Genomic DNA, 26,050 nt, shown 5'->3' on the forward strand with positions numbered 1-26,050 from the left:
GTTCAGTTGAATCATGTGAATCTGAGGCCCAAGGTCGTTTGACAGTATGTGACCTGCAGGTTTCACCATTGAAGGTATTTATGTAATCCTGAGCTGCATTCCACTTCTGGGTATGGTTCAGTGGGTCTCACAAGAACAACCAGGATACCCAGCAAGTGAAAATGATGAGAAACCTGACCCATCTCCACTTGTTTTTTTCACTTCTTTCTTGTTGGCTCTGCAGCTTCTGAAGTTGGGTGTTGTCTTTACTGGTTCAGAGAACACATTGGTAAGTCTAGCACTTGTAAATCACTATAGGATCATCAGGAAGGCAAGGTCAGGTTCTTGTCTTTCTTTTTTTTTTTTTTTTGGGTAGAAAGGTCAGGTTCTTTTCTATGAGCCACCATCAACCAAGAGGGTAAAGTGGAGGTAATGCAGCTACTAATCTGATTTTAGTTCTGAAATACGTACTCTATTCTTCCCAGGATCACGAGAAAGAGGTTGGGACATCATGGACGTTGGCAGTTCACTCAAGGAAGTTGGTACTTCAACCAGTCCTCAAGGTCTCTCTCTTTATCCCCCCTTAAGGTTACAGATGTTTTTATGACAAAAAAAAAATTACAGATGTTTGAGATTTTTAGTTTGGTACATGCAGATTTCTCAACATCCTCATTGCAAATATATTTGATATAGATCATGTATCCATGTTGGTTTGAACTGATCCAAAATTGATACTTGAAAGTTGAAACCAAACACACAACTGGTCCTGTTTTACAATGGCAGAAAAAGAAAAACCCTGAAACATTGTTTTCCTCCTTGGCTTATTTTCATCATCTTGTGTTTATTTTAGTTGTTCTGATACATCTGGTAAATGGCCATCACTGTTAGGTCAATCAAGCAGAAAAATGTCTGAGATAGAAATGCTACAGCACACGTACAAGGAGAAGTCATCAAAGATTCAAGAACTGAAGATTGAAATTGAACAGATGAAACATGTAATGGAGAAGAATTATCAAGATCATGAATGTGGGAAGGATTTCAAAGCATTAAGCAAAAAATATGACAGGCTAAGGACAGAGTATTATTCTTTACTACCCAAAAAGGAGGAACCAGAAAATAGAAAACCCAGCTGAGAATCATTCTCAGGTCACTGTTTATTCTGCTGGATCTTAGAACTCATTCAAGTAACAGGAACCATGCTACTCTAAATTAACTTTTTTAGCTAGTGGTATTACACTATTTACTTGGCCAACTAGATTATACAGCTCCTTGTTATCGTCCGTTTATATGTTCATGCAAAATCACTGTTTTAAGAGACAGGATCCGAATGACCGATCTGGATCAGATTCTGGCAAATTCGGCTATATACTGTAAGAAGAAAATCTCAGTATCGTTGTTCCAACTATGAGTGGGACAAAGTAGGCTTGCACTATCAGGACCAAACTTGCACCCTTAGTTGTGAGTCTTGTGACCTTAACTCTTTTTTTTTTTTTTAATGATACCTGACTTCACATATTTGCCCTTCAATGTAATACCTTTTCTTATAATATATATTCTTATCATTCATATACGAGTTCAAAGAACATTCAAGAAAATGACTTCTTTAGTGAAATATTAGTAGAAGTTTATATATTACCTTGATTTGAAAAACAGAATAAGAACAGAGACATTCAAAAGAGGTTACAATTCTCAATTCACCCCTTCAGGGACAACAATCTTTGCCTGAAAAAACGGGAAAAAGAACTTTGAAGGCAACAAGAAGTACCCTGCATAAAAAGACTAAGGAAAAGCTTAAGATGTACTAGGATATAAAGCCGGGGCATTGAATCACTGAGGTCATTAACAAAATGAATAGACATTTACTAGCTTCCTCATTAACACTAGCAAAATGCAGGATAATCTATTAACATAATAAATGTTTTGTTTCAGCCACACCAGAAGATGATAGCATTAGTTCAACTGTTGACCTGTTACACAAGAAACTATGGAGGTAACTGGACATAGATACCATAATAAGAAGAAAAAATTGTCATGCGCGATTTGCCCAACTGATACTGTAGCAGAAATCTCATTCAAGTATACCTTCCTACTGTTTCAATACCTATGCAAATGCTTCACGAATTAGAAACCTGCAGAAGCCAAAGGAAATTTATGAAAATCTATCCCCGAAAAATAAAAAAATAAGAAACTCTGTAACAGCATGATTTAACTAACCATATGCAATTTCAATACAAACTACAAAAGGAAATGAAAAGTGCTAGTTACTTCCAGATCAAAAACATAGAAGTCCTAGATTGATTGAAAGAGAGGAGGCTAGAAATATGGAATACTTAAAAATGAAATAACATTTTGAAGTGCACCAGCCACTAAATAATCATAGCGCTAAACCTTCATTCATCCTCTTCATCTATAAACTTAAGGATTAAGCATTGGTTAATTTTTGTCAAATTGCTAGAGATACCTGCTCAAGAAAAGATAGTGAATCTGGATAAAACAGTAATAACCTAATTTTCCTTCAGCCAGATTGAATGGGAATATATTAGCTGCTGGCTGTAGGATGGGGGTGCAAGGGTACCACAAGGGTGACCTAGAATTTTTACTGAAACCCTATAGAAGTTTGTGAAAACTGAGGTGGGGTGATAAACCTTCACAAGGCAGTGAAGGAAACTTTCTCCACATGAAAAACATGCATCCCACTCAAAACTGATACTGGGAAAGCTCACATCACTCAACACTGAGTTGACTGAAATTCATCTTACAGAGAAAGAAAAAAATCCAAAAAAGAAAAGTAGGAAGTTAAGCTGGAGTTTGAATGGTCAACCAATATAGCATCAGAGGATATCTGTGCCGTTTAAAGGACCTCTTAATATTTGACTTGCTGAACAGGATAAAAAAATGGTAGCTTACATCCTTGGTTGTGCTCTGCACCTCCATTTATAGAATAAAGCAGCAAGTTCTAGTCAGCTTTAACCCATTTACAGTGTAAAAAAATCAGAATAATGTGTACACTATGATTTGCCTATTCCACATAAAACTGTTAGTTCCAGCCCACTCCACATCAGGCCCAGTTCCCAATGCTACCAAAAATGAAGTATTATGTACATATAGGTAAACACAGTTCATTAGGAAAGTATGTGTAAATTTTATCAGACATAAAGGTAAACCTGACTTAGGATACTTCCTAAATCTCAAACTTGTTAATTCCCAAACCAGGGGAGGGAAAAAAAAAAGAGGAAGAAGTTTGCCATGAATGTTTTTACCAAATGTTTGGCACATCACTATTCTTTCCCTCAATTATCTAAAATTTCAAGAAAAGAAATGCCAAAAAGAGGCTTGCCAACTTGCATCATGCATGATAATTTACTATTGAGCAACGGATGAAACGGTTCATGTGTTAAGCCCTCCCTTGTAAGCTCACCAAGAGCCACCATGAGAAAAATTCCATGGTAAACAAGATCATTGATAGGATGAATTTTGTATACAAAACCTTAGGAAGCCATATTAACAATCACAAATAACATATGAGCAATCAAAAATAAAGAAAAGATTACATACCTCATTCAGTTATTTCCTTGTAAACCCTCATCTAGTTTGATCTTCCAACTTGGAATTTGCCTCAGTCAACGCCCGAACCAAATGGGTTATGCGATATTGGAGCTTGGCATTTTCAGTAGCAAGCTTCCGAATCTCCTGGGAAGCCTACACATTGAGCACAAAAGATAACCAATCCCTTCATGACTTATCAAAAACCGAAGAAAGAAAATCAAAGAATAATCCTTACTTGCTCACGCTCCATTAATGCCGCAGCCTTTGCATCATCTAGCTTTTTTTGGAGCTCACTTATAATCTTTGACATATCTTCATCCGCAGCAGCTGGATTGCCAGCTGAATAAGTCATGTGGATTTTATCAGTATCAAACACATTTTTTGTCTGTCCAAACAGAAATCTCGTAAGATGGATAAGTTAGAGACAGACCATTCTTGGAGGCAAGCAAGGCTTCAAGTCTTGACAGGCGTCCCTGTAGTAAGAGAAAAACTATTCAGCAGGGAACTAGCAGAATTGTCCACCAAAAAATCATAATATAATCAACAATCTAACTACAATGATATCACAGCTGTTGTATTACAATGTTAAATTCAGCAAGCAATTGAAATTAGGCATTAAAGTAAAATGTGCATTTCATTTGCCTGTAACATAACAATCACCAGCTGTGATATGAATACGATCACTGAAATATTGAAATTTTCCTTTTGGAAAGAAATGGAATAATCAGAAGTTTATATGTGATACTGATTGAGTGTTTTCAACAAAATTAGTCTCCACAGATAGGGTTGCAGGGAGGAGAGAACATAACTAGCTAGAATGAGAAACTTTAACAAGAAAGAGAACGAAATAAGAGGGTAAAAGAATCTCACCAACACCACAGCATCTGACCAAGCAAACTGCCATCTCACTAGGCCCACTGCATCTCATAACCATTGGCATAAAACGAGATTTCATTCAACTTTTTAACTAATTTGGAATGCATACAGGTAGCCCTTTTGTAGCGTGGTCGGGAAGGTTCAAGACTCTCATTGGGTTTTCTCCTAAATAGTTTGACCATTTAACGAACTGCACATTTTTCAAAGACTTACATTTACGAAAACTTACATAAAAATCAATGGGCTGACTTACTGACTGAAATAGTATCTTCCAAGAATCAGTTGTACCCAGGGTTTCAAATGTCAGTTTATTTCCTTGTTTAGATCAGACTAAAATTTTTCACCAAGAATGTGTACTTCCCCACCAAGTCTCAGGAGGTTGAATTATAGGCCAAATTAACGCTTGAAACTTTATGAAAATCTTATTTTAGCCCATATATTAAATGATGCATTGCAAAATAGTTACAGACATTGGTGTCTTAAATTTGCACCCTTGACTGGCAGTTTATGGGTAAACCATGATGTATAATTAATTACACATTCACACATTGTTATGTATGAGAAGACATAAATATTAAACGATTGTTAGAACCAAAAATAACTTTTATAGGAAATGGCTGGGCATGCTAGCAGTATAAATACAGTATGCCAGCACCGTATGTTTCTGGTTCTCTCTTTCGTGCTTTGAAATGACATCCCTCATAGGGAGGAAGAAAGAGATAACACATAGGGTGCCAGCATACCTATCCCTCTCTAATTTTTATACAAAGAAAAGACATAAGGATTCCTCAAACATTATTTGTACATATATAAGTGTCTCTAGAATGCTGAATGGACTTCTTTCCCTTGCAATATCCCCATCGATTTTGTGTTTCAGGTCACATTTCCTTCTTGTGAGGGAAGGGGACCTTTTGCAGCACCTGCAGGCCTTAGCTCTCAGGCACACAAAGGCTCAACCCACAACATAGAAGATTCAAAGTCGATTACAAAACAGTCTCTTATTCGTTTATATTCCTGAGCAAGGTTGCCAAGGCGGCATGGCGACCAAAGCGATTGGGGCTCCACTTAGGTGATTAAGTGACAAAGCGGCAATAAGGCGACCAAAACCGGTTGGGTTAAAAATTTTCAATACAACTACTTTTAAATTATTTTTTTAATACAACTACTTTCTATAATAAGTTAAAAAAAACATTCAATAATCACATTCCAAAAAAGAAAGCATTCAAGAATCATAAAAGTTCATCATAACAATGACTATGTACTAACAGGGTGAACACGATAAATTAATAGATCTCATTATTCGATTTCCGAGTCATGATTCATTGATTCTCGATGCTGAGTATGGCTCATTTCTTCACATTTTGTTGCCGATAGGCACGGGGTCGGGGAGGCCGCCCTGGTAAGGGTGTGGGAGCAGCGCCCCCGGAGCTTGTGGAGGTCCTATGCCACTTTGGGCTTTAGAATTCGTTTGCAATTTGGGACTTGATTCCGAAATGACTAAGCTATTAAATTTATATATGGTTTTGTAGAATAAATTTTAATTTAACAAAAAAAAATGTACAAAATGTCAGAAATGTGGCTGCTTTAGTATACAAGCAGCAATAAGGTGCACAAGGCGACAAAATGGCAGCACGTAGGGGAAAAAGAGGCAAATAAAAAGACGCGTCAATTAAGCGGTTCAAAACAAAGTGGTTGAAAAACCGCTTTGCCGCCTAAGCGGACGCTTTGGCAACACTGTTCCTGAGTAAACCCTAAGGTTGGAAGGATCACCTATTCCATGACATACATCATGTTTAGCCTTAACAGAAATGTACTGTTGTAGTGATGATGCTCATACCAAGAACCACTCCTATTATTTATATATATATATACACAAACACACTATCTAAAGCGTCCAGATCCTCTCCATCTAGCTTATTCATCCACCCATCCTCTAGGGTGGTGGATTTACGCCACATGTACGCGTTAAATCCTTGCCCTTGAAATCTTCACATGCTACACACAACTTTAATGTTGTACCCATCAATCAAAAATTGATTGAATCAAAACAAGATTCCTCACTTACTTAACCCCCAACCAAATCGACTTCTAAACCTCTACAGTCTCTCTTTTTTTATTTTTTATTTTTTAATTTTGAATTTTGAATCCCTCCCTCTTGAGCGAATGAATGAACAACTAGGTGGAGAAATCTAGGGTTTAGTCAATCACATCCTCAACGTGTTATTGAGTCCTAAGAAAAAAGAAGGAGATTCACACTCCTCTTGAGCCCGAACGTAATCCCCTTTTTTATGAAAAATCTAGGGTTTCATCAATCGCATCCTCGAGTTTGCATTCTCAACCATAGAGGAACCATGAGCCTGTAAGTAAGACTCAAAAATGAGATTCTTTTTTTTTTTTTTTGGGGGGGGGGGGGGGGTATGTGTTCTTTTGGTTAGAATTTCAAGATTACGAGGAGTTGTTGTTGGGAAGTGTAGGTTGTTGAATGAATCAAATAATCATCCTTGAGAATCTGTCGTGGCACTTTAGAAAGCTATCATGAAAAATTAGGTATGTTTTCTGTTAAAAACTTAAAATGTTGTTGGTTTGTGGGTCAGATAACCCATTTGGGTAATTTGGTGCATGGATCAGCCTCTTAAGGTTGTGTTTTCTCAACTACTCAATGTTGTAAACAAGATTCTAAGCATCAAGTTATTATGTTAAAAGTGTAAGACCAAGGTTGGTTAGATGTTGTAGGGGAGGAATTTTAATGACTTGGAAGTATATCTAGTCTTGCATCAGTGAGGATTTCAGAGAGCATATTTTGGAGGGAAGTGGAGGAAGAGCTTGATAGGTAGCATATGCTAGTAACCACAATTTTCAGTGTTTTCTATACAAATAATGACAAACTTCTTAATAGTGTTTTCTATACAAATAATCACAAAGTTCAGAATTTTATACTGATAAACCCACGTAGGACTTCACATAATCATGTGGGAAATCTCATATCGAAAACAAACCAAAAAAAGGAAGAAAAAAGAAGCATAACCAAAAGAACACACCCAAAAACGAGTCTTACTTTCAAGTTCGTAGTTCCTCCGTAGTTGATGCAAACTTGAAGACGCGACTGACAAAACCCTAGATTTTTCATAGAAGGGAGTTCATTCGGATTCAAGAGGAGTGTGAATCTCCTTCTTTCTTCTTTGGACTCAAGAACACATTGGGGATGCAATTGGCGAAACCCTAGATTTGTCCACACAACTTGTTTGTTTGTTCGTTCATTCGAGAGGGATTCAAAATTCAAAGAAATGAGACTAGAGTTTTAGAAGTTGATTTGATTGGGGATTCACAAGTGAGGAATTTAGTTCGGTTTATCCTCAGTTCAATCAATTGGTTAAAAAACGGGTTCAACGTTTAAGTTGTGTGTTTAAAGCATGTGAGGATTTGAAGGCCGAGGATTTGTTCAAATCCATTGCCTGGAGGATGGGTGGATGAACAACTAGGTGGAGAGGATCTAAACGCCCATCTGAATACCCATATGGCATTACAATGCAGAATTCAATGAAGACAAGAGTAAAGTAGTTTTTATTTTTATTTTTATGGCAGAAAGAAATTCATTGAAATAAAAACATCATACAGACTACGCAGTCTCTGAAACGCTTGGATTACAACCGGGGAACATTAGCTGTGCTGATCCCCGTTATATCTTCAAGACCAACAGAGATGTATGTTTAAGTAGCAAGGAAGTTATGAATCAACAAGATATCAGTATTGGCCCAAAATAAGATTCCATGTAACGCAAGACAAGTAGTAGGGATAACGACTAGTTGCACTAGATTCAGTAAACGACCCAAAACACTACTTGTCTACGACACTAGAAAACCGAAATCCCATAAACCCTAAAAACCAATGCCCATTCCCAGGAGGAAAATTAAACAAATAAGACCAAGAAAGACTGGTTTTGAGTATTGGAGCAATCTTTGGGCAAAAAAGAAAAGAGTATTTGAGCAATCACTAACCTCTGCTTCAGCAGCTCTTTCATTGGAGTGTTTCAGAAACCCCTCAAGGTCGTGTGAGTCTCCAGAATCCACCATTGTTGGCCCCCTCACTTATCAGAAGGGAGGGAGGATAGCGGAATCAGAATTTCAACACAAGAAGGACGACTTCTGCTTCAACTGGTTAGAAAGACGAAGTGGCAATATAACCTACACCATGGGATCCCATGGAGTTTATGCCACGTGTACGGATCGGATTCATCAATTTTTTTTTTTTGGTAAAAGATTCATCAAATTCCAGTGCGTGTTACTCTAGAATTTCCCTTTTTTGGGGGCTCTGCGTTAATTTAGAATCGAATTAATACCGACGGTTTAAAAAGTAACTTGTGATCAGAATATTAGATTTTTATTTGGCAGGTTGCTGCCAACCGTGGTGGTGATTGCGCCACATAATCTAAATAAAATCTAACGGTTAAAAATCAATGACAGAGGGTTTATTCGACAAAAGTCCATTATATAAAAAGCGCCTTGAGGATGTAATTTTGCTGCACGCAAGCTGACCGGGATGAACCTCATTTCCAAAAAAAAGGAAAAAGAAAAAAGAAGAACAGAAAGAAAAAAAAATCAATTTTAATTGATCATAACTTTTTTTCCCTTTTAAGACCTAGGAATTTTTTGATTCTTTTTTTCTTCGTCTTTAAATAGTGAAAGAGTTCATGAACTATTAAAGCATTATTTGACCTGATAAGATTTGAACTCTGACATCTTACTTGAAATTATTAGATTTTTTACTAACTAGGCCATTTCCGGTTAAATAAATGTTACATTAGAAAACAAAGATGATACGATCTAATTATAACATTTTGATGGAGAAAATGAAATTACACTATCATGGTTATGTTTCGAACAAAGAAAAAAAAAAAAAAGGAAGTATACGCAAATTTTTCATATAAAACGCTAATTTTGACACGTTGCACAACGGTTAGCCACGCACTGTCTAGGCGCCTTCTCGTTACGGGTAACCACGTGGCAGGTTATTACCGGCTACATTTAACTAAACTTTGCTGTCTGGATAACGAGACGAAAGGAGAGCTGGAGAGAGGTGGAGGGAAAGGGAGGAGAAAGCATAGAGGAGACATGGCGCGCGCAGCTTTACGTTTGAACCAAACACTCATTGCCTGTACTAAGGAGAGTGAATCTCGAGTCTCTCTTCCTAAAAATATTCAAAACTCTAGAGTTTTGATTCTTGGAGGAACTGGAAGGGTCGGTGGTTCTACTGCCTCTGCTCTCTCTAAGCTTTGTCCTGATCTCCAAATTGTCATTGGAGGAAGAAACAGGTGATTCTGAGTTCATGAGGAAACCCTAATGAAAATGCAACTCTACTGATTCTTCTTATCAATTTAGACCAGAATTTGTGGCTTAGCTGAAATATTCTGAAACATGAACTCTTCGGCAGATTCAGTGATATAATTGGAATTATCATCTTGCATTTCATGCAATAATGTTGTGAGAAACCTAGATGATAACAAGCAATATGTTTAAATTGCTGCACGGCGGGTTACGCATTATGCAATTTGCATTTATTTCACATTAGGAGTTAGGCCACTCTGGCTACTCTCAAGAAAAAAGAAAACAATTTTCTAACAAAAAAGAAGAAGAATAAGAAGAAGTCAGATGATTATTGGAATAGATAATCATAGTTGATTCCCATATGGGATGATTCTATCCTGCAATTGCTTGAGAACATGAAATAGGCATATAGAAATTTTAGATTATTGTGTCAACCCCATCCACAAAGGAGCATCATTGCTGGAACGACAAAATTTTGGATGCTAATGGGAATTATCTTGTGTTTACAGGGACAAAGGAGCTGATCTGGTGGCTAAACTTGGAAAAAACTCTGAGTTTGTAGAAGTTGACATTGAGAATGCGAGAGTCTTGGAAGCAGTATTAAATGGTACATGATATCTTTTAATAAGTTTCATTTTCAATGTAGATATTTTTGCCTATCTAATTGTCTGAATGCACAAGATATACCGCCCAGGACATAAGTAAAGTCTTAACTTATCTTGAGAGCTACCTGCTTCATGCTAGGGATGACAGATGTGCATCCCTTTGTTCCATATCTCTTGCCTGTTGTACTTGGCTCTTCTTTTATCTCCTATATGTTAAATATGTAATCCTCATATGTGCAGTACACCCAAATGACACTGTTGTGTGACTCATTCAAGGCAAATATAATTAATGACACAATTCGGCATAAAATACTTTAAACATGAAAGTTAGAATAAAAGAGCAAGCTCCATTCTTTGTTTTATTTAATTATTTGTAAAATTTTCAGTTATAGTTCCTATGTATATTGTATATAATTTGCCTTCTAATCTATTTCCATCACTGCTCTCATTGTCAAACTTCAAACATTTGTCCATAAAATTGTCAAGTGGCAATATCCAAATTACTCAGGTTAAAAGAGTTGGATTCCATCTGTACTCATTTTAACCATCAAATACAAGAAACAGTTTACACAAAGAAGTATCAGACATCGTCTTATGTTTATTAATGGTGGTTTAGAAATTTATATAAATTGGTAACTGTTGTTCTGAAAAAAAGAAAAGAAAAAAAAAATCATGCATCCTCATTGATTTGCACTTTAAATCATGCATCTTCATTGATTTCCACCTTTTTCTTATGGTGGCTGTTATGTTATGCATCAGGGAAAAAAAAATTTAGCATTTATTTTTAAAGTTAAATTTTGAATTGATGATGATGGCGCAAGGATATAATTGCTGAGAGCTTGAACTGTTTGGCAGCACTGTTGTTCTTGGGAATAGGCTCTTTTGATTAAAATAACGAAGAAGTTTATGAATGTCACACTGTCATCTTAAAAATTAATCTTTCCTGTGCAATCATTTGAACCTTTTCAACCATCATTATCCTTCTGCAGGTGTGGATCTTGTAGTTCATACAGCAGGGCCTTTTCAACAGACAGAGAAATGTACCGTCCTAGAAGCAGCAATAGCAAGCAAGGTCAGAATGAACATACTTTGTTGTTACCTTGGATTTTAAAGGGTTTCATGTTAACCTTATTATTGCCATTAGGAATCATGGAAGTTTTGATAAATTTTACAATTTAAATTAATGGAAGAACTTTTCAATTGGGAAAATATTTGTCAAATAATAATAATAAATAAAATATACAGAAAATTTGAATGATACAGGAATCTGATTGGTCCTGGCTATGCTGGTACAACATGGCTGATTCATTTAAGGCGTCCATGCGGGGAGATCCTTGGTATCATACAGTACAGGCTGGATCAGTCCCAGACATGATATGGCTGATACAATCCTGATGCCTAAATCCTTTATTTAAGTTCTAAGGAATTCTAAAATAAGCATAAATACTTGTTCAGAAGTTCTAAAAGAAATTATATGTGCTTGAACAGGCAGTAAGCTTTCTAGCATTTTTCTTTGGCATCTTTGGGTGATGCTTTATGGGAGGATCTAGTTTGAGATTTAATTAGGAGAATTTCTTTGGAAGGTTCTAAGTGACCCAATGTTTTAGGACTTTTTACTGTATAAGTCAGTTTTGGTTGCAGTGGATGTATCAAAAGTGGAATTTTGGTCCCTCTGTTGGAAAGAAGCTAGCAGAGTATTTCCTTTTTCTTTTTGGTTTCTATTAGTTATATTTTCGTATTAATGTGAGTTGAACTCAGTTCCAAGTAGAAGATGGTTTCCTAGAGTTTATATGAGGCTTTAAAATTGGCCATACATAGTTTTCTTCTTCTTCTTCTTCTTCTTTTTTTTTTTTTTTTTTTTTTGGGGGGGGGGGGGGGTGTTCTGGATGAATGAATAATATACTAAAAGAAAGCAACCAAGAATATACAAAAAGAGAAGGAAGGAGAGGAAATAAAAAGGGGGGGGGGGTAAACTTCAAGTCAGGTTTGAAGGGTTATACAAAATGGCATGATCTAAACCCCGGGCAACAGAGAATCTGTTCCTTGGGGTATCTAGAAGGGGTTTTGTGGGTGCCCGCAGGGGGGGGTCTTAGAACCAACATCCCTTCAGATGGCCTTCCAAATCTGATCAGTAAGCGAGATTTGGAGGACCAACTAGGAGGTTACGCTTGAACCAAATATGGGAAATGGATGCACTGAACACCAGGCTTGCAATAGTACCACATAGTTCTTTATTTTTATTGAGAAATTGTCTCAAAGGAGAGTACAGTGCTGGCTCTTCACGCTGATTCAAATATAGGTCATAGTGGAAGATTACATATGATACATAGTTTTATTTTCAAATATAGTTTGTAGTTTTCTTTATGTTCGTCACTTGATTTTTTTTGGACGAATATGTTCATCACTTGATTGCTTGGAACAAATTTGCATAAACAAAGAAAGCGTGACTAAAGTTTTCAAATTTTGCTTGTAATCAAAACAAACAAAATTTATGTTTGAAGACATGTGATTTCCACCCCAAGTTCAGTCATCACATATGTGATATTTTATCATTTGTTTAAGCTCAGAATGGTGTTTAGTTTTTAACCAATTTGGCATATTTTGAATCTTATATCATTTTTATAAACATATATCTAATTAAATTTAGACATTAACCTATAATACTTGTTTATGAGATTGTATTGACCTCAAGTTAATTTTTATTCTAGAATCAACAAAGCTTTGTCCTGACTACTTGGTGTCAACTATTGACTGCGAGGATATTGTTGCTTTGTTGAACTGTGAGAATATACTTAATGTCCAACAAAAATTGTAGAGAAAGAATAGAGAACTTCTGTATTCCCCTAATATTTCATCATCCTTGAAGTAGTTAAATTTTGTTGAGACTTTTGCATTTTCTGAAATTTTGATTCTCAGCAATAGCTGTCACGTATGTAACATTGTGTAAATTGTGTCTTTCTCCAACAGACAGCGTATATTGATGTATGTGATGATACAAGCTATGCATGGCGTGCAAAATCTTTCCATAAGAAAGCAGTGGCTGCCAATATTCCAGCTATAACAACTAGTGGAATTTACCCTGGAGTGAGCAATGGTGCTACCTCATTTGTTTCACGATCAGTCTCTCCATCACAGATACACATATTGTTTACATTCAAATGAACGCAAACCTATACATACAAAATACGCAAAGTGAATATGAAATTAGTAAACATAAATCTTTACTTAACTAACGGGTGAACTAGTGCCAAAGGCTTCCGTACAAGAAGTCTGGGGGGGCAATTTTCCTTTGCAGCCTTACCCACCAATTTTTGCTGAGAAGCTGTTTCAATGCCTTGATCTCAGGCAGCAGGCTTAAGAACTACTTACTTTTATCTTGAACCATTGAAAGAGATTTTTTTTTTTTATTGAGAAGAAAGAAAATACTTACTACAAAGATTTTGCACACTGTACATGTGAAGACTTTCCCAAAACTGTATTCTTCTTCAGCATGACAAGGTTGATTACTTATTTAAGATTCACTAAAAGTAAATTCATGGATGTGTGGAGATTCTTATTCCAAGTTGATATTATTTCATATACATTACATCTGTTATAGGGAGATTGTGCTGATAGAAGTAGCAGATCTTTTCTTCCATGCCTTGTGGATTTGCTTTTCTTAGAAATCTGGTTTAGATAAACTTTTATTCAGATAAATCCTGATACTTGCTTTCATCACAGTAATGGCAGCTGAGCTTGTGCGTGCTGCTAAAAGTGAAAGCAAATATGAGCCTGAAAGGCTAAGGTATATGGTTCTAGTTGCTTCTGGTTTTAGGTTCATCTGTTAATTCTCTTATTTTGTCTGATATGTCGTGTAAAGATTTATGCTCTCTTTGGCATAATTTGTATATGTGTTTATGACCTATTTATGAATAATCAATTATGATAATAGGTTATGAGTGATAAATAATTTTTATTTGGTTACTATTAGATATAATATATTATATAGCAAGAAATATATTGTTACTGTTGGGTGAATAATATATTATGTATCATCAGTTTGGTTTTTTGTTAGTTTTGGTTTACTTTGTTCAATATATATCAACCTTAGTTTTGGTTTTATCTTGTTTTTATTGGTTTTGGCTAGTTTTAATATCCTTAACGTATTGTTAAAATGGAAATGGGAGCAGTGTAGAGGTTAGAGAGAGAGAGAGAAACAAGGTTTTGTTCTAATTTTTTGTAACTTACCTTTCTGGCCCTACTTAAATAGTAATTCTGCACATGTTAATGGTACCCGCATAAATACAAATTGACAGTTTATGGTGATAAATCATAAATAGATCCTGAACTATTTATGAATTATGTTTAAATCGATTTATTATAATGAGAAACAGGGGTCATGAATTTGTCAAGTACATCTATTTGTATTTATAGGTCAAATAATTATAAATTTAAACTGTACAAAAGAGAGCCTTAGTTATCTTCACATGAAAATAGATTGATGTGAAAATGGGAAGGTGTGATGCTGATTGTATACAAAGGGAATGATCTGGTTCATCACTGAGCCAAATTTGGCAAAATCAGGCCATGCACTGGGTTTATAACTTGTTTTTATGTAACAGCTATAAATAGAGTTAGATTTGAAGGAAATTTTATTTTAGTTTCCCAGTCTGGTAAATTCCCTTTGCATCAGATGTAGTCTTTTCTTATTCAAATAAAAAAACTATCCCCCACTCATGTGATTCTGACTACTTCCTATCTTCTCTGGTTTTCTTCCTTAATCTAGTACTCTGTCTTAATCCTCTCTTTGGTCTTTCTTGTCTTTTTTCTTATCCTTCTCCATTTTTCTTTACTGTTGCATCCTATTTCCCATCTTACTTGGGGGTACTCTGTTCTAGCATTATCTAGCTACCCATGGTTTGGACTTATCCCCATGTCATGCATTGGTTTTCACTAGTCTTTTGGCTGCCATTCATCACTTCTGGGTGACCCATATTATAGATTTTAAGGTTGAAACACCATTTGAGATGGGAACCCAATTACTTCTCCCCCTTCCTTTTGTTTCGTTTATTTGGTTTTAGCTCAAAATTAATCCTCTTTTGGTAAGTACTTTCCTTTCTATTCTTCTTTCTTTGTCTTCCTAAACAACCATCGATTCTGATTATTATGGTTATGGTGCTTTCTTACAAATAGACCAAGATATATCATTAGTCTTGCCTCTGATCTCTTGATGTTAGTTGTCTAGAACATATGTGGGTCCACAGTGATCCTACAGCAGAATCTCATACTGGGTATTTGTTGTAATGTGAGGAATTGCTCCTCTAAAAGTATATTATTTACAAGACCCTAATAGGGTATTTATAGTTACAACCTAGTTGAGTCCTATACTAAGTAGGAAAAGGAAATATAGAAATAAAACTCTAGACTTATGAGGAAACATAATCCTATTCTAATTAGGAAACCTTAGTCCATGTTTTCAACACTCCCCCTCAAGTATGAGCATAGACATTTATCATGCTTAACTTGCTCATAATGTAATTGAATATCTTCGTGCTCAAGCTCTTTGTGAGCACATCAGCCCGTTGCTCGTTTGAAGTAACAAAGGTGATATGGATCAGCCCAGCCTCAAGCTTCTCTTTGATGAAATGTCTGTCAATCTCCACATGCTTAGTCCTATCATGTTGTACTGGGTTATGAGCTATGTTGATTGCTGACTTACTATCTGAGTATAACTGTATAGGAACTTCCAAATTTGTCCTAACCTCTTGAAGCAGTCCTTTAAGCCATAGTACCTCACAAATGCCTTGAGCAATCTCCCTAAACTTGGCCTCAGCATTGGACCGTGTAACTACAGCCTGTTTCTTGCTTCTCCAAGTCACAAGGTTACCTCTCACATATACACAATACCCAGAGGTAGACCTCCTATCATCTGGACATCCTGCCCAATCTGCATCTGTATATGCCTCAATCTTCAAATGTCCATGAGCTGAAATTAAAATTCCTTTTCATGGAGTAGTCTTCAAGTATCTCAAGATCCGATATACTGCATCCAAATGTGAGGAATAGGGATCATGCATATACTGGCTAACAAGACTAACTGCAAATGTGATGTCAGGTCTAGTGTGAGATAGATAGATCAACTTTCCCACTAATTTTTGATACCTTATCTTGTCAACTGGTTCTCCTTCCTTTGCCTTAAAGTGTAGGTTAGGCTCAATAGGAGTCTCAGCAGGCTTACATCCTAGCATTCCAGTTTTCTCAAGAAGATCCAATGTATACTTCCTCTGGGATAGAGATACACCACTAGTAGAATATGCCAACTCTAAACCTAGGAAATATCTTAATTTTCCCATATCTTTGATCTCAAATTCAGTTCCCTAAAAAGTCTTTAATGCTGAAATCTCATCCTCACTACTGCCTGTGATCACAAATCATCCACATATACTAAACGTCTAAAAGTATAGTAGTGTGGCAACCATCTCTTTTAATAAACAAAGTGTGGTCTGCATTGCTCTGCTTATAGCCATTAGATATCATTGCCTTATGGAACCTTCCAAACCACGCTCTTGGAGATTGCTTTAGCCCATATAAAGCCCTCTTTAACTTGCACACTTTCCTATAAGCCTCTGTAGTAGAATACCCGGGTGGTATATACCTTTTCTTGGAGTTCTCCATGCAAAAATGCATTCTTCACATCTAATTGTTGTAAACTCCACCCTTTATTAATTGCACATGAAATAATAGTATGAATTGTGTTCATCTTGGCAACAGGGGCAAATGTCTCCTGGTAGTCAACGCCATAAGTCTGAGTGAAACCTTTGGCCACCAATATTGCCTTGTACCTTTCAACAGTCCCATCTACCTTGTACTTGATCACAAACACCCATTTGCACCCAACAGTTTGCTTTCCTATGGGCAAAGTCACCAAGTGCCCATGTTTTGTTTTTTTCCAGAGCTTGTATTTCCTCATCCATAGCTTCTTTCCAGTTTGAGTGAGATAATGCCTCCTGCCAAGTGTTAGGAATAGAAGTAAAGGACAAAGAGGAAATAAAACTTTGAAATTCTGGAGATAGAGACTGATATGAAACATAATTGGAAATAGGATGTTTGGTGAAAGTTTGAGGTTGCTTTCTTAATGCAATTGGTAAGTCTAAAGTAGGATTAGAAGAAGGGTCAAAGACAGACTCACCTGGAGGAACGGATTGTTCAGGGCTAGGAACCAAAGCTTTTGAGTGGCTTGGTTCAGAAGGGGTCACTCGTTGCTTTTTTTATAGGTCTTCAGAGGTCTAGTCTCCCCCTGTATATCATCCACCAGCTGTTCCTGTCTAGTCATTCCATCCCCAAAGGAGGATCATCTGTAGGAATCTCAGGAGAAATATCGAAAGGAGGAATCAACATTGGAACCTCTTCGCTAAAACTCTCCCCCTGAAGAGGTGTAGGGGAAAAAAAAGGGAATTTGTTCCTGGAACACAACATCCATAAAGACGAAAAAACGACGAGAACTAGGATGATAACACTTATACCCCTTCTGTGTAGGAGGATAACCCAAGAAAATGCACTTTAACCCACGAGGATCTAACTTTCCATGAACATGGTGGTTTCGGACAAAGGCAACACATCCAAAAACCTTAGGTGAGACTGTAAAGACCGTTGTACCTAAAAGAACCTCAAGGGGACAGCGTTGGTCTAAGACTCGGGAAGGCATTCGGTTAATTAGATATGTCGCAGTAAGAATGGCTTCACCCCAAAACCAAGGAGGCACATGCATAGAAAACATGAGGGAACGTGCTACCTCAAGTAGATGTCTATTCTTGTGTTTGGAAACCCCATTTTGAGGTGGAGTGTCGACGCAACTAGTTTGGTGTATGATGCCATGGTTTGCTAAGTAGGAAGGGAATGCGCCACCCAAGTACTCAGTTCCGTTATCCGTACGAAGGATTTTGATTGTCGCCCCAAACTGAGTCCTAATCATATTATGAAAATTTTGAAAGCACGAGAAAAAGTCACTTTTTTGGTGAAGTAAGTAAACCCATGTGGTCCTAGGACAACAGTCGATAAAGGTAACAAACCATCTATGACCAGATACAGACACGGTCCAAGAAGGACCCCACACATTAGAGTGAATGACTGAAAAATGAATTTTACTACAATTATCTGAAATAGGGTAAACATGCTTGGTCTGTTTGGCCAAAATACATGCCTCACAATAAAAATCATTTAAATTGCACCTTTTAATCAGATCAGGAAATAATTTGGACAAAATAGGTAAATGAACGTGACCAAGACGACTATGCCACTGTAATAAGGTAAAAAGTGCAGAGGAGGTGGAATTAGAGACCATGGAAAGAGCTGATGGGGACCCATCCATTAAGTAAAGCCCCCCTTTCTGTCCACCACTGCCAATCGTAAGCCCTGTTTCCAGGTCTTGAAACACACAATGAGAAGGAAATAAAGTGATTTTGCAGTTCATATCACGAGTAAGGCTACTAATAGATAAAAGATTAGCCGAAAACTTAGGAACATGCATGACATTAGATAAGGTAAAAGAAGGCGAACAGATAATAGATCCTTTCCCATAGATAGGGGAGAGAGACCCATCAGCCGTTCGAACATCCTGAGCAATAGGGACAAATGAATAAGTATGAAACAAAGTAGATGAGCCTGTCATATGATCGGTTGCCCCAGAGTCGATTACCCAAGAGGGATAAGTCAAATTGACATTGTGACAACCAAAAATACATGTGGGGATTTGTGGATCAACAAAGGGATCAATGACAGAGCTATACTCGTACTGGAAGTCTGTACTGGAGAAGATGAGTCAAGGCTGGACATCAATTGGCGAAGGTGTTGGAGCTCATCTGAGGAAAGAGGTGTTGGAGTACTCAAGGTGTCAGAACTGGCTTGATTTGCAGATGTTTGATTGCTGCCCTTGATTCCATTTCTACCTTCTCCACGGGAATTTGTTGGACGTCCATGCAACTTCCAACACTTGTCTTTTGTATGATGCTATTTTCCACAATACTCGCACTTTACTGGAGGGCGAAAATTACCAGATAAAGGAGATATGGGATCAGCCATAATTGCAAGGAGAAATTAAAAAAGTCCCGGGATTTACGAAAAAGTCCCTTAAATATTTTCAAAATTACTCCCACTAATTCACGTGAAAAGTATCTCCTCAGGTTACCTCCAATTGGTATATTGTTGAATCAAAGTACACCAGGAAATTTCCAGGAAAGACTGGAGGGACACAACCGGTCCGCTTAAATACCATACTCCTTAGACAAAATTTTCCTAGACATGCACTTAATCACCCAATATACAGTTCCAGGATACCCGAAAAGAAAACAAACACGTGAATAGCGACTTCAAAAAAAATTTCTACAGCACCTTTGTAGGATGAAAACAAAACCTTGCTCTAATACCATGTTGTAATGTGAGGAATTGCTCCTCTAAAAGTATATTATTCACAAGACCCCAATAGGCTATCTATAGTTACAACCTAGTTAAGTCCTATACTAAGTAGGAAATATAGAAATAAAACTCTAGACTTATGAGGAAACATAATCCTATTCTAATTTGGAAACCTCAGTCCATGTTTTCAACAGTATTGCACCAAGGTGAAAGTTTGCGAGGTCCATGATCCCTTTTCCTAACATAAATTATTTTTTTAAACCTAACAAAGATTTTTTTATAAAAATTTTATGACTTTTTTCTGATGAATTATGTATTCATTTTTATATCTCTTTGCCGTAGTTGAATTTTTGTTGAAAACTTAAACAGTGAAGGAAGAAAAATTTCATCATTTTTTCCTTCTGTTGCAAAGTTTTTCATTTATTGTGCATACTTCCTGTCTAGTCAGGTATACTTTTTTTGGATGAATAAATAATTATATTAAAGAGAAAAGGACAACAACCAAGGTCTTTAATCAGAAAACCGAAAGGAGGAATTGAGACCCCGGAGACAACAATAAGCTTGTTCGTTGGGGTATCATCAACAGGGGGATGGGGAATAGCTAACAGTCTAAAAGAGACATCGAAATAGATGGCATTCCAAATTGTATCGATAAAGCGAGATTTGGAGGTCCATCTACGGCGGTTGCGTTCCCACCAAAGGTGATGGATCAAAGCACAAAACACTAGCTTTCCGATCCAATCGCAAAGTTCCTAAAAAGTTTCTCAAAATCCAAAACCAGTCTTGCTCAAACCCAAAGGAGTGCCTTGAACGTGGCCAAATGGAATTAATGGTTTTTCTCTAGATAGATCTGGAGAAAGGGCAAGAGAAGAAAATATGCTAAAGGTTTTCTATGCCAGACCAACAAAGGATTCAGTTGGGGTTGACATGGATGTGGCAGTCAATGAGAAAGGATTGTGTGGGGAGGGCAAGGTTTAGGGCTCTCCAAAGGGTAAGGGAGTGATGGGGGATATGGTTTTTTAACCAAACCCGGGGGGCTAGGGGGTTTGGGGTTGTGGGATCTGAGAAGGTTCCATGCCGAAGAGGTGGAGACAGATTTGGTGGGAGAAGGGAGCCAAATGGTGATGTCTCGAGAGGAACTGGAGATGGCAGGGAAGGATTCCCAAACCTGTGTGAGAATGGGTAGGGGGAAGGGATCCAGGATCCATTGGAGATGAAAGCTGACAAGGGGGTGGATTTGGGGATGCGGGTATTATAGATAGTGCAGGGACCAAAGTGGTTAAAGAGAATGCTTATCTTGTGCCACGGGTCAAGTCATAAGGAGGTGGAGGTGGATATAGCAGAAATGGCGCAGGGTCGCAGTAAGAGAATTTTCCTCTAGACCTATAAAGGGTTAGAGGGCATAGGAACAGTCCAGAAGGAATCCGACCGGAGGAGATACTTCATGCTTTGAGGAAATTTTCTATATAAGTTTGAGAAGGCAAGCAAAGTTAACATCAATGATTTGGCGGATTCCCAGGCCACCTTCGGAGGTAGGGCGGCAGATGGTAGACCAACTACCGGATGGATGAAGCGCGAGGCTTCTTGCAAAGATTCCATCTCATGTATGGTGGACTTGGGGATGGAGAAGATTCCGCACCAAGAGAGGTATGTGAATTGAAGCACTGAGCGAATGTGTGAAATCCCCCAGATTTCTACCCCTTTAACCCATGGTTTTAAGACCAAGAACCTGGGCCTTGATTCGGCGAAAATCGTGGACCATTCAAGTCAAGCCCAAAGGATTGGAAATGGAACCAATGTTGGTGGATGACCCTTGTAATGACTCAAAAACTCTCTTAGAGTTTAAGTGAAGAGAGAAGTTTAATCACGATAGTGTAAAAAGGGTGATATTGAAATGCCCATAGGTCAACGATGGAGAATCCGATTGACATGAATAGGGTATCAAATCGAAGATCGTCGAAAGAGCTTTCCAACGAGCCAAAAATCATCAAAATCGGAGTTCATTTGGGGGTCCAACCATGGACCAGAAGTTGATCCGTTTGGGTGAACCAACCCCCACCCCATTTTCTATTTAGGGGCAAAATTGGAATTTCGGATTTTTAAACCCTATTTATGTTTTATCTCATCCGTAAATGCATTTTTGAGGCTAGAAAGAGGCGGAGACTTTGGAGAAAAGGAGAAACGAAAGAGAGGAGCGACTTTCATCCTTTCGAAGGTTTTTATGATCCAAATCTTCGCAAAATCACTAGGAAATGTTAGTTTTCTTTAACCCTTCTCTTTAATCATAGTTGGTGAGAGTTTATCTTATCTTCTTTCGCGGAGATCTTGAAAGGGAAGATTGTTAGGTATCTTGGATGCTTTACTTTCTTGTATTAATGTCCCTTCCTAGTTTGTGGGAGTAATTTCTCTTCTCTTCTTTTAAGGGATCTATGAAAGGGAATAATGATAGGTATCATAGATGCTTATCTTTTCTTATATTAATGTTTCCCTTGAGTATGGGAGTAATGGTAAGATTCCATACTAAGGTTGACGCATTTTTGACTCTTTAGGTCACCCACGGGTATGAACCTCATCATACCTCTCATGGTGAGACCTTCAGAATTGCCCTTTCACCTACCCAAAAATCAAAGTCTGTCCTTCTGTCACACCCCATCTAGCTGGATCCGGTCATACCCGAATGCCCGTGGGGGTGATACACCGCAAGATCTAGGTTCAGTGACAAATCCATACAAAACATGATATAGTATATTAAATGGACAAGAATAAATCAAGTTTCTCATATAAAGTTATCAAAACTGAAATAATGGTTACAATCATCCATTACTTCAATTAAAAGTATAACATCATAGTTTTGAAAAGAAAAGAGAGTAGTTTTATTCACAGCGGAAAAATAAACTAAACTAGTTCTCTAATGGAATCCACACTGACATTAAGCTCCAAGTGCGTCCACTTCTTCTTCGGTCACTCCTTCAAGAAAATGTGTCGGCAACGAATCCTCCATTTGGAAAGAGTCCTCATAACCTGCAGTATATTCTAATAGAAAAAGACATAACAGGAATGAGTTCAACAAAATTCAGTGAGGTCAACTCAACATCATATCACACATTCATTCACAAGATTCCACACAACACATATAACATGAATATCAATAATGTAATTAATGACACTAATATGATATGTGAATGATTATGCTCCTAACTCTATCGTGAAGTCTCTATGGTAGACACGCATTAAGTCATACACCAGTCTTCTTTAGGCGGTCTCATCACTCTTCCCTCACGGCACTCAAGCACGTCTATTGGGTTCTCCGCGGTTGTTGTGTAAAGTCTTGTCAAGCCATGGTCGGGGATTAGGTCACCACTCTCTCACATCACCATTGGTATAAGATCTGGCGCGTGTCAAGGATAATCTTAGGCCCAATGCAAGGTCATACGGTCTCGTACTACATATGGTCCGGATATTTCCCCTCGCGCCTAGTGCTCTGTTGGTTCAATACCTTCCCACCTATGAATGGAATCCCCAACGGGAGGCATCTGTTGGACCCTATTCATTAACCCAGTGGTCATCCACATATAATGGACAGGATGATCTCCATGTCCTCTCACGGGTCATTTCACCGGTCTTGAGCGTCCATGAGCCCTTATCTATTATATGCAACCCTACCCCTTTATGATGATAGTGGGCCTGCTTGACACACAGGACCCAGCCACTAACATCACGGGTTAACCGGCTTCAATACCCCTGCCGAAAGGGTAGTAGTACTCATGAGGTCACCTAACCAAACACTTCTAGACATGCCCTAAATATGTAAATCAGTAATCGAGAAAGAGCCAAGGACACCATAGGAATGCGTCCCATACCGCCTCCTCTGGTATCCTATGGCAGGAAAGGCTAAAAGGGCATTTCTCATTCCCAACCACAATATAAGCAATCATATAATGTCACTAGGGCAATGGGTGGACCCACAACCCTAGTTTGCAACATGAAATAAAATGATAAAATTTAATTCAATATCTTCCATATATTTTCATAACAATAATTTAAGTAAGAGAAAAACTCAATCCATTCAATATCATCCATCTCATACATTCTCGTATCACTATTCAAATATATTGAAAGATAGAAGATATAATTACAAGATAACACTAAAGCAAATCAAGATATTAATAATAAAAATTAATTAACATAATTAAACATACAAGATAAGGTTAAGTATATTCCTCACCTTCCACTTGATTCTTTTCTCCAAAGATCAGTAATTCCTTCCCACAAATTAGTGAGTAAAGATATATTAACCTATTCATGCAAAAGAAATAATTATCACAAATTAAAGCAAATTTGGGTTTCAAATGATATCCTAAAATCTTCCCACGAAAACCCAAATCTGAAAACTAGGTTAAAAAGGGTAGTTCTCAACCTCACTAGTGAATGGTATCTAATTCGCCACCAATTTGAAGTTTATAATGAAGCAAAACTTTGGGAAAGTCTAATTGGCAACAAAAGGATCCTACGAGTACTTTCAATTTGATTAAATTTGACCCATCTCAAAAAGCCCCAAATTTGGCTCTCATAAATCACCTGTGGGTGACCTAGAGAGTCAAAATGCGTAAACCTGAACATCGAATCTTACCATTACTCCCATACTCAAGGGAAACATTAATATAAGAAAAGATAAGCATCTAGGGTACCTATCATATTCCCTTTCATAGATCCCTCATAAGAAGAGAAGAGAAATTACTCCCACAAATTATGAAGGGGCATTAATACAATAAAGGAAAGCAACCAAGATATCTAACAACCTTCCCTTTCAAGATCTCCGTGAAAGAAGAGAAGATAAACTCTCGCCAACTATGACTAAAGAGAAGGGTTAAAGAAAACTAACATTTCCTGGTAATTTTGCGAAGATTCAAATCATAAAAACCTTCGGAAGGATGGAAATCGCTCCTCTCTTTCGTTTCTCCTTTTCTCCAAAGCCTCCGCCTCTTTCTAGCCTCCAAAAATGCGTTTACGGATGAGATAAAACATAAATAGGGTTTAAAAATCCGAAATTCCAATTTTGCCCCTAAATAGAAAATGGGGTGGGGGTTGATTCACCCAAACGGCTCAACTTCTGGGCCATGGTTGGACCCCCAAACGAACTCTGATTTTGATGATTTTTGGCTCGTTGGAAAGGTCTTTCGACAATCTTGGATTTGATAACTTATTCGTGTCAATCGGATTCTCCATCGTTGACCTATGGACATTTCAAGATCACCCTTTTTACACTATCGTGATTAATCTTCTCTCTTCACTTAAACTCTAGGAGAGTTTTTGAGTCATTACAAGGGTCATCCACCAACATTGGTTCCATTTCTAATCCTTTGGGCTTGACTTGAATGGTCCACAATTGTCGCCGAATCAAGGCCCAGGTTCTCAAATGAGAACCACTCAACCGGCAAACGAGAGGAGCTTGCCTTTCCAAAGCTACAATTTCTTACGATTGTTGTCAAGCATTGGAAGACAATGGTGACGAGTGAGCCTAGCCGGGATGAGTGGGAGGCCAAAATAGACCATGGAAAATGAGCCGGGCGAGAATCCCGAGAGCTGAAGAAGAGAGGCTTTAAGTTGCTCTGGGATACCAGATAGGAAGATGGTGGATTTGTTGAGATTGACCAGAAGGCTAAAGAGAGATTCAAACTAAGAGAGGGCTGAGATAATGGAGGAAATAGAAAGGTGATCCGCTTTGAGAATGTTGGAATTTATTAATTTGATTAATAAATTAAATGCCCAAGGGCAATATTGGAAACTCACTATTAGGGCGGTTACAAAATAGGGTTATATATTTTGGTAACCACCGCATTAGTGAAAAAGTAACTGAGTGATTCATTTGAACGAGCGAATCTCTGAAAAAACGGCGGCTCCATCTCTCTCTCTCTCTCTCTCTTAGAATCGCAGGCTTAGAAATTCTTCTTTCCGAGTATTTGATCTTCATTCCATTAATCCACGGCATTTGGGTTGTGGATATTATTCCCTTTCCCTGTGATTGTGGAATCTCGCCGGTAAATCTTTGGTGGTGGAACGAGAACGTGGATCTAGACTTCCGCTGCAAATACTTCAAGTAAGGGAAAGCGAATCCAGGTAAGGAATCTTTCCCCCATCAATTAATTGAATTGAATTACTTTTGATGTATTACCGACATTGGCATCAGAGCCATTGGTTCCCACGTTTATTGTTCCTCCCCATTGTTTAATTTTATTGTATGGATCCAATGGGAGGATCAAGGGTTTAATACGAAACCCATGGGAGAATTGATAGGGTTTTTGGAAACCTTTAATTTTGATTCGGATCCGAGTG

The 26,050-nt window shown here is 37.7% G+C and overlaps 2 protein-coding genes across 3 annotated transcripts in view; one reads left to right on the forward strand and one right to left on the reverse strand.

Annotated features, from left to right (window-relative positions):
- Positions 1 to 1,751: 1,751 nt before the first annotated feature.
- LOC149007871 (threonine-tRNA ligase 2) lies at positions 1,752 to 8,560 on the reverse strand. 2 transcript variants are annotated; one of them, XR_016175211.1, is made up of 6 exons: positions 8,397 to 8,560; positions 3,956 to 3,998; positions 3,761 to 3,864; positions 3,535 to 3,678; positions 2,062 to 2,108; positions 1,752 to 1,946 (listed from the first exon to the last, which is right to left on the reverse strand). XR_016175211.1 is itself a non-coding variant. In XM_089166593.1 (5 exons), exons 1-4 carry the CDS (start codon positions 8,469 to 8,471, stop codon positions 3,562 to 3,564), a joined length of 339 nt encoding a protein of 112 aa, XP_089022719.1. In that variant the 5' UTR covers positions 8,472 to 8,560; the 3' UTR covers positions 1,752 to 2,108; positions 3,535 to 3,561. The 2 variants fall into 2 exon arrangements, 1 of the variants encoding a protein (XP_089022719.1); XM_089166593.1 differs by having other exon boundaries at positions 1,752 to 2,108.
- An 897-nt stretch (positions 8,561 to 9,457) lies between these two features.
- Positions 9,458 to 26,050, forward strand: part of LOC149007872 (Saccharopine dehydrogenase) — a 41,680-nt gene continuing 25,087 nt past the window's right edge. Inside the window, exons 1-5 of the mRNA XM_089165087.1 lie at positions 9,458 to 9,709; positions 10,232 to 10,329; positions 11,317 to 11,399; positions 13,295 to 13,421; positions 14,048 to 14,111. Coding sequence (XP_089021213.1) covers positions 9,510 to 9,709; positions 10,232 to 10,329; positions 11,317 to 11,399; positions 13,295 to 13,421; positions 14,048 to 14,111 — 572 coding nt within the window. The 5' untranslated portion in view covers positions 9,458 to 9,509. The remainder of the gene's footprint in view (positions 9,710 to 10,231; positions 10,330 to 11,316; positions 11,400 to 13,294; positions 13,422 to 14,047; positions 14,112 to 26,050) is intronic.

The sequence above is a fragment of the Hakea prostrata genome, chromosome 8, assembly GCF_041222555.1.
Source record: "Hakea prostrata isolate BN-2017 chromosome 8, UWA_Hpros_2, whole genome shotgun sequence".
Lineage (NCBI taxonomy): Eukaryota > Viridiplantae > Streptophyta > Magnoliopsida > Proteales > Proteaceae > Hakea > Hakea prostrata.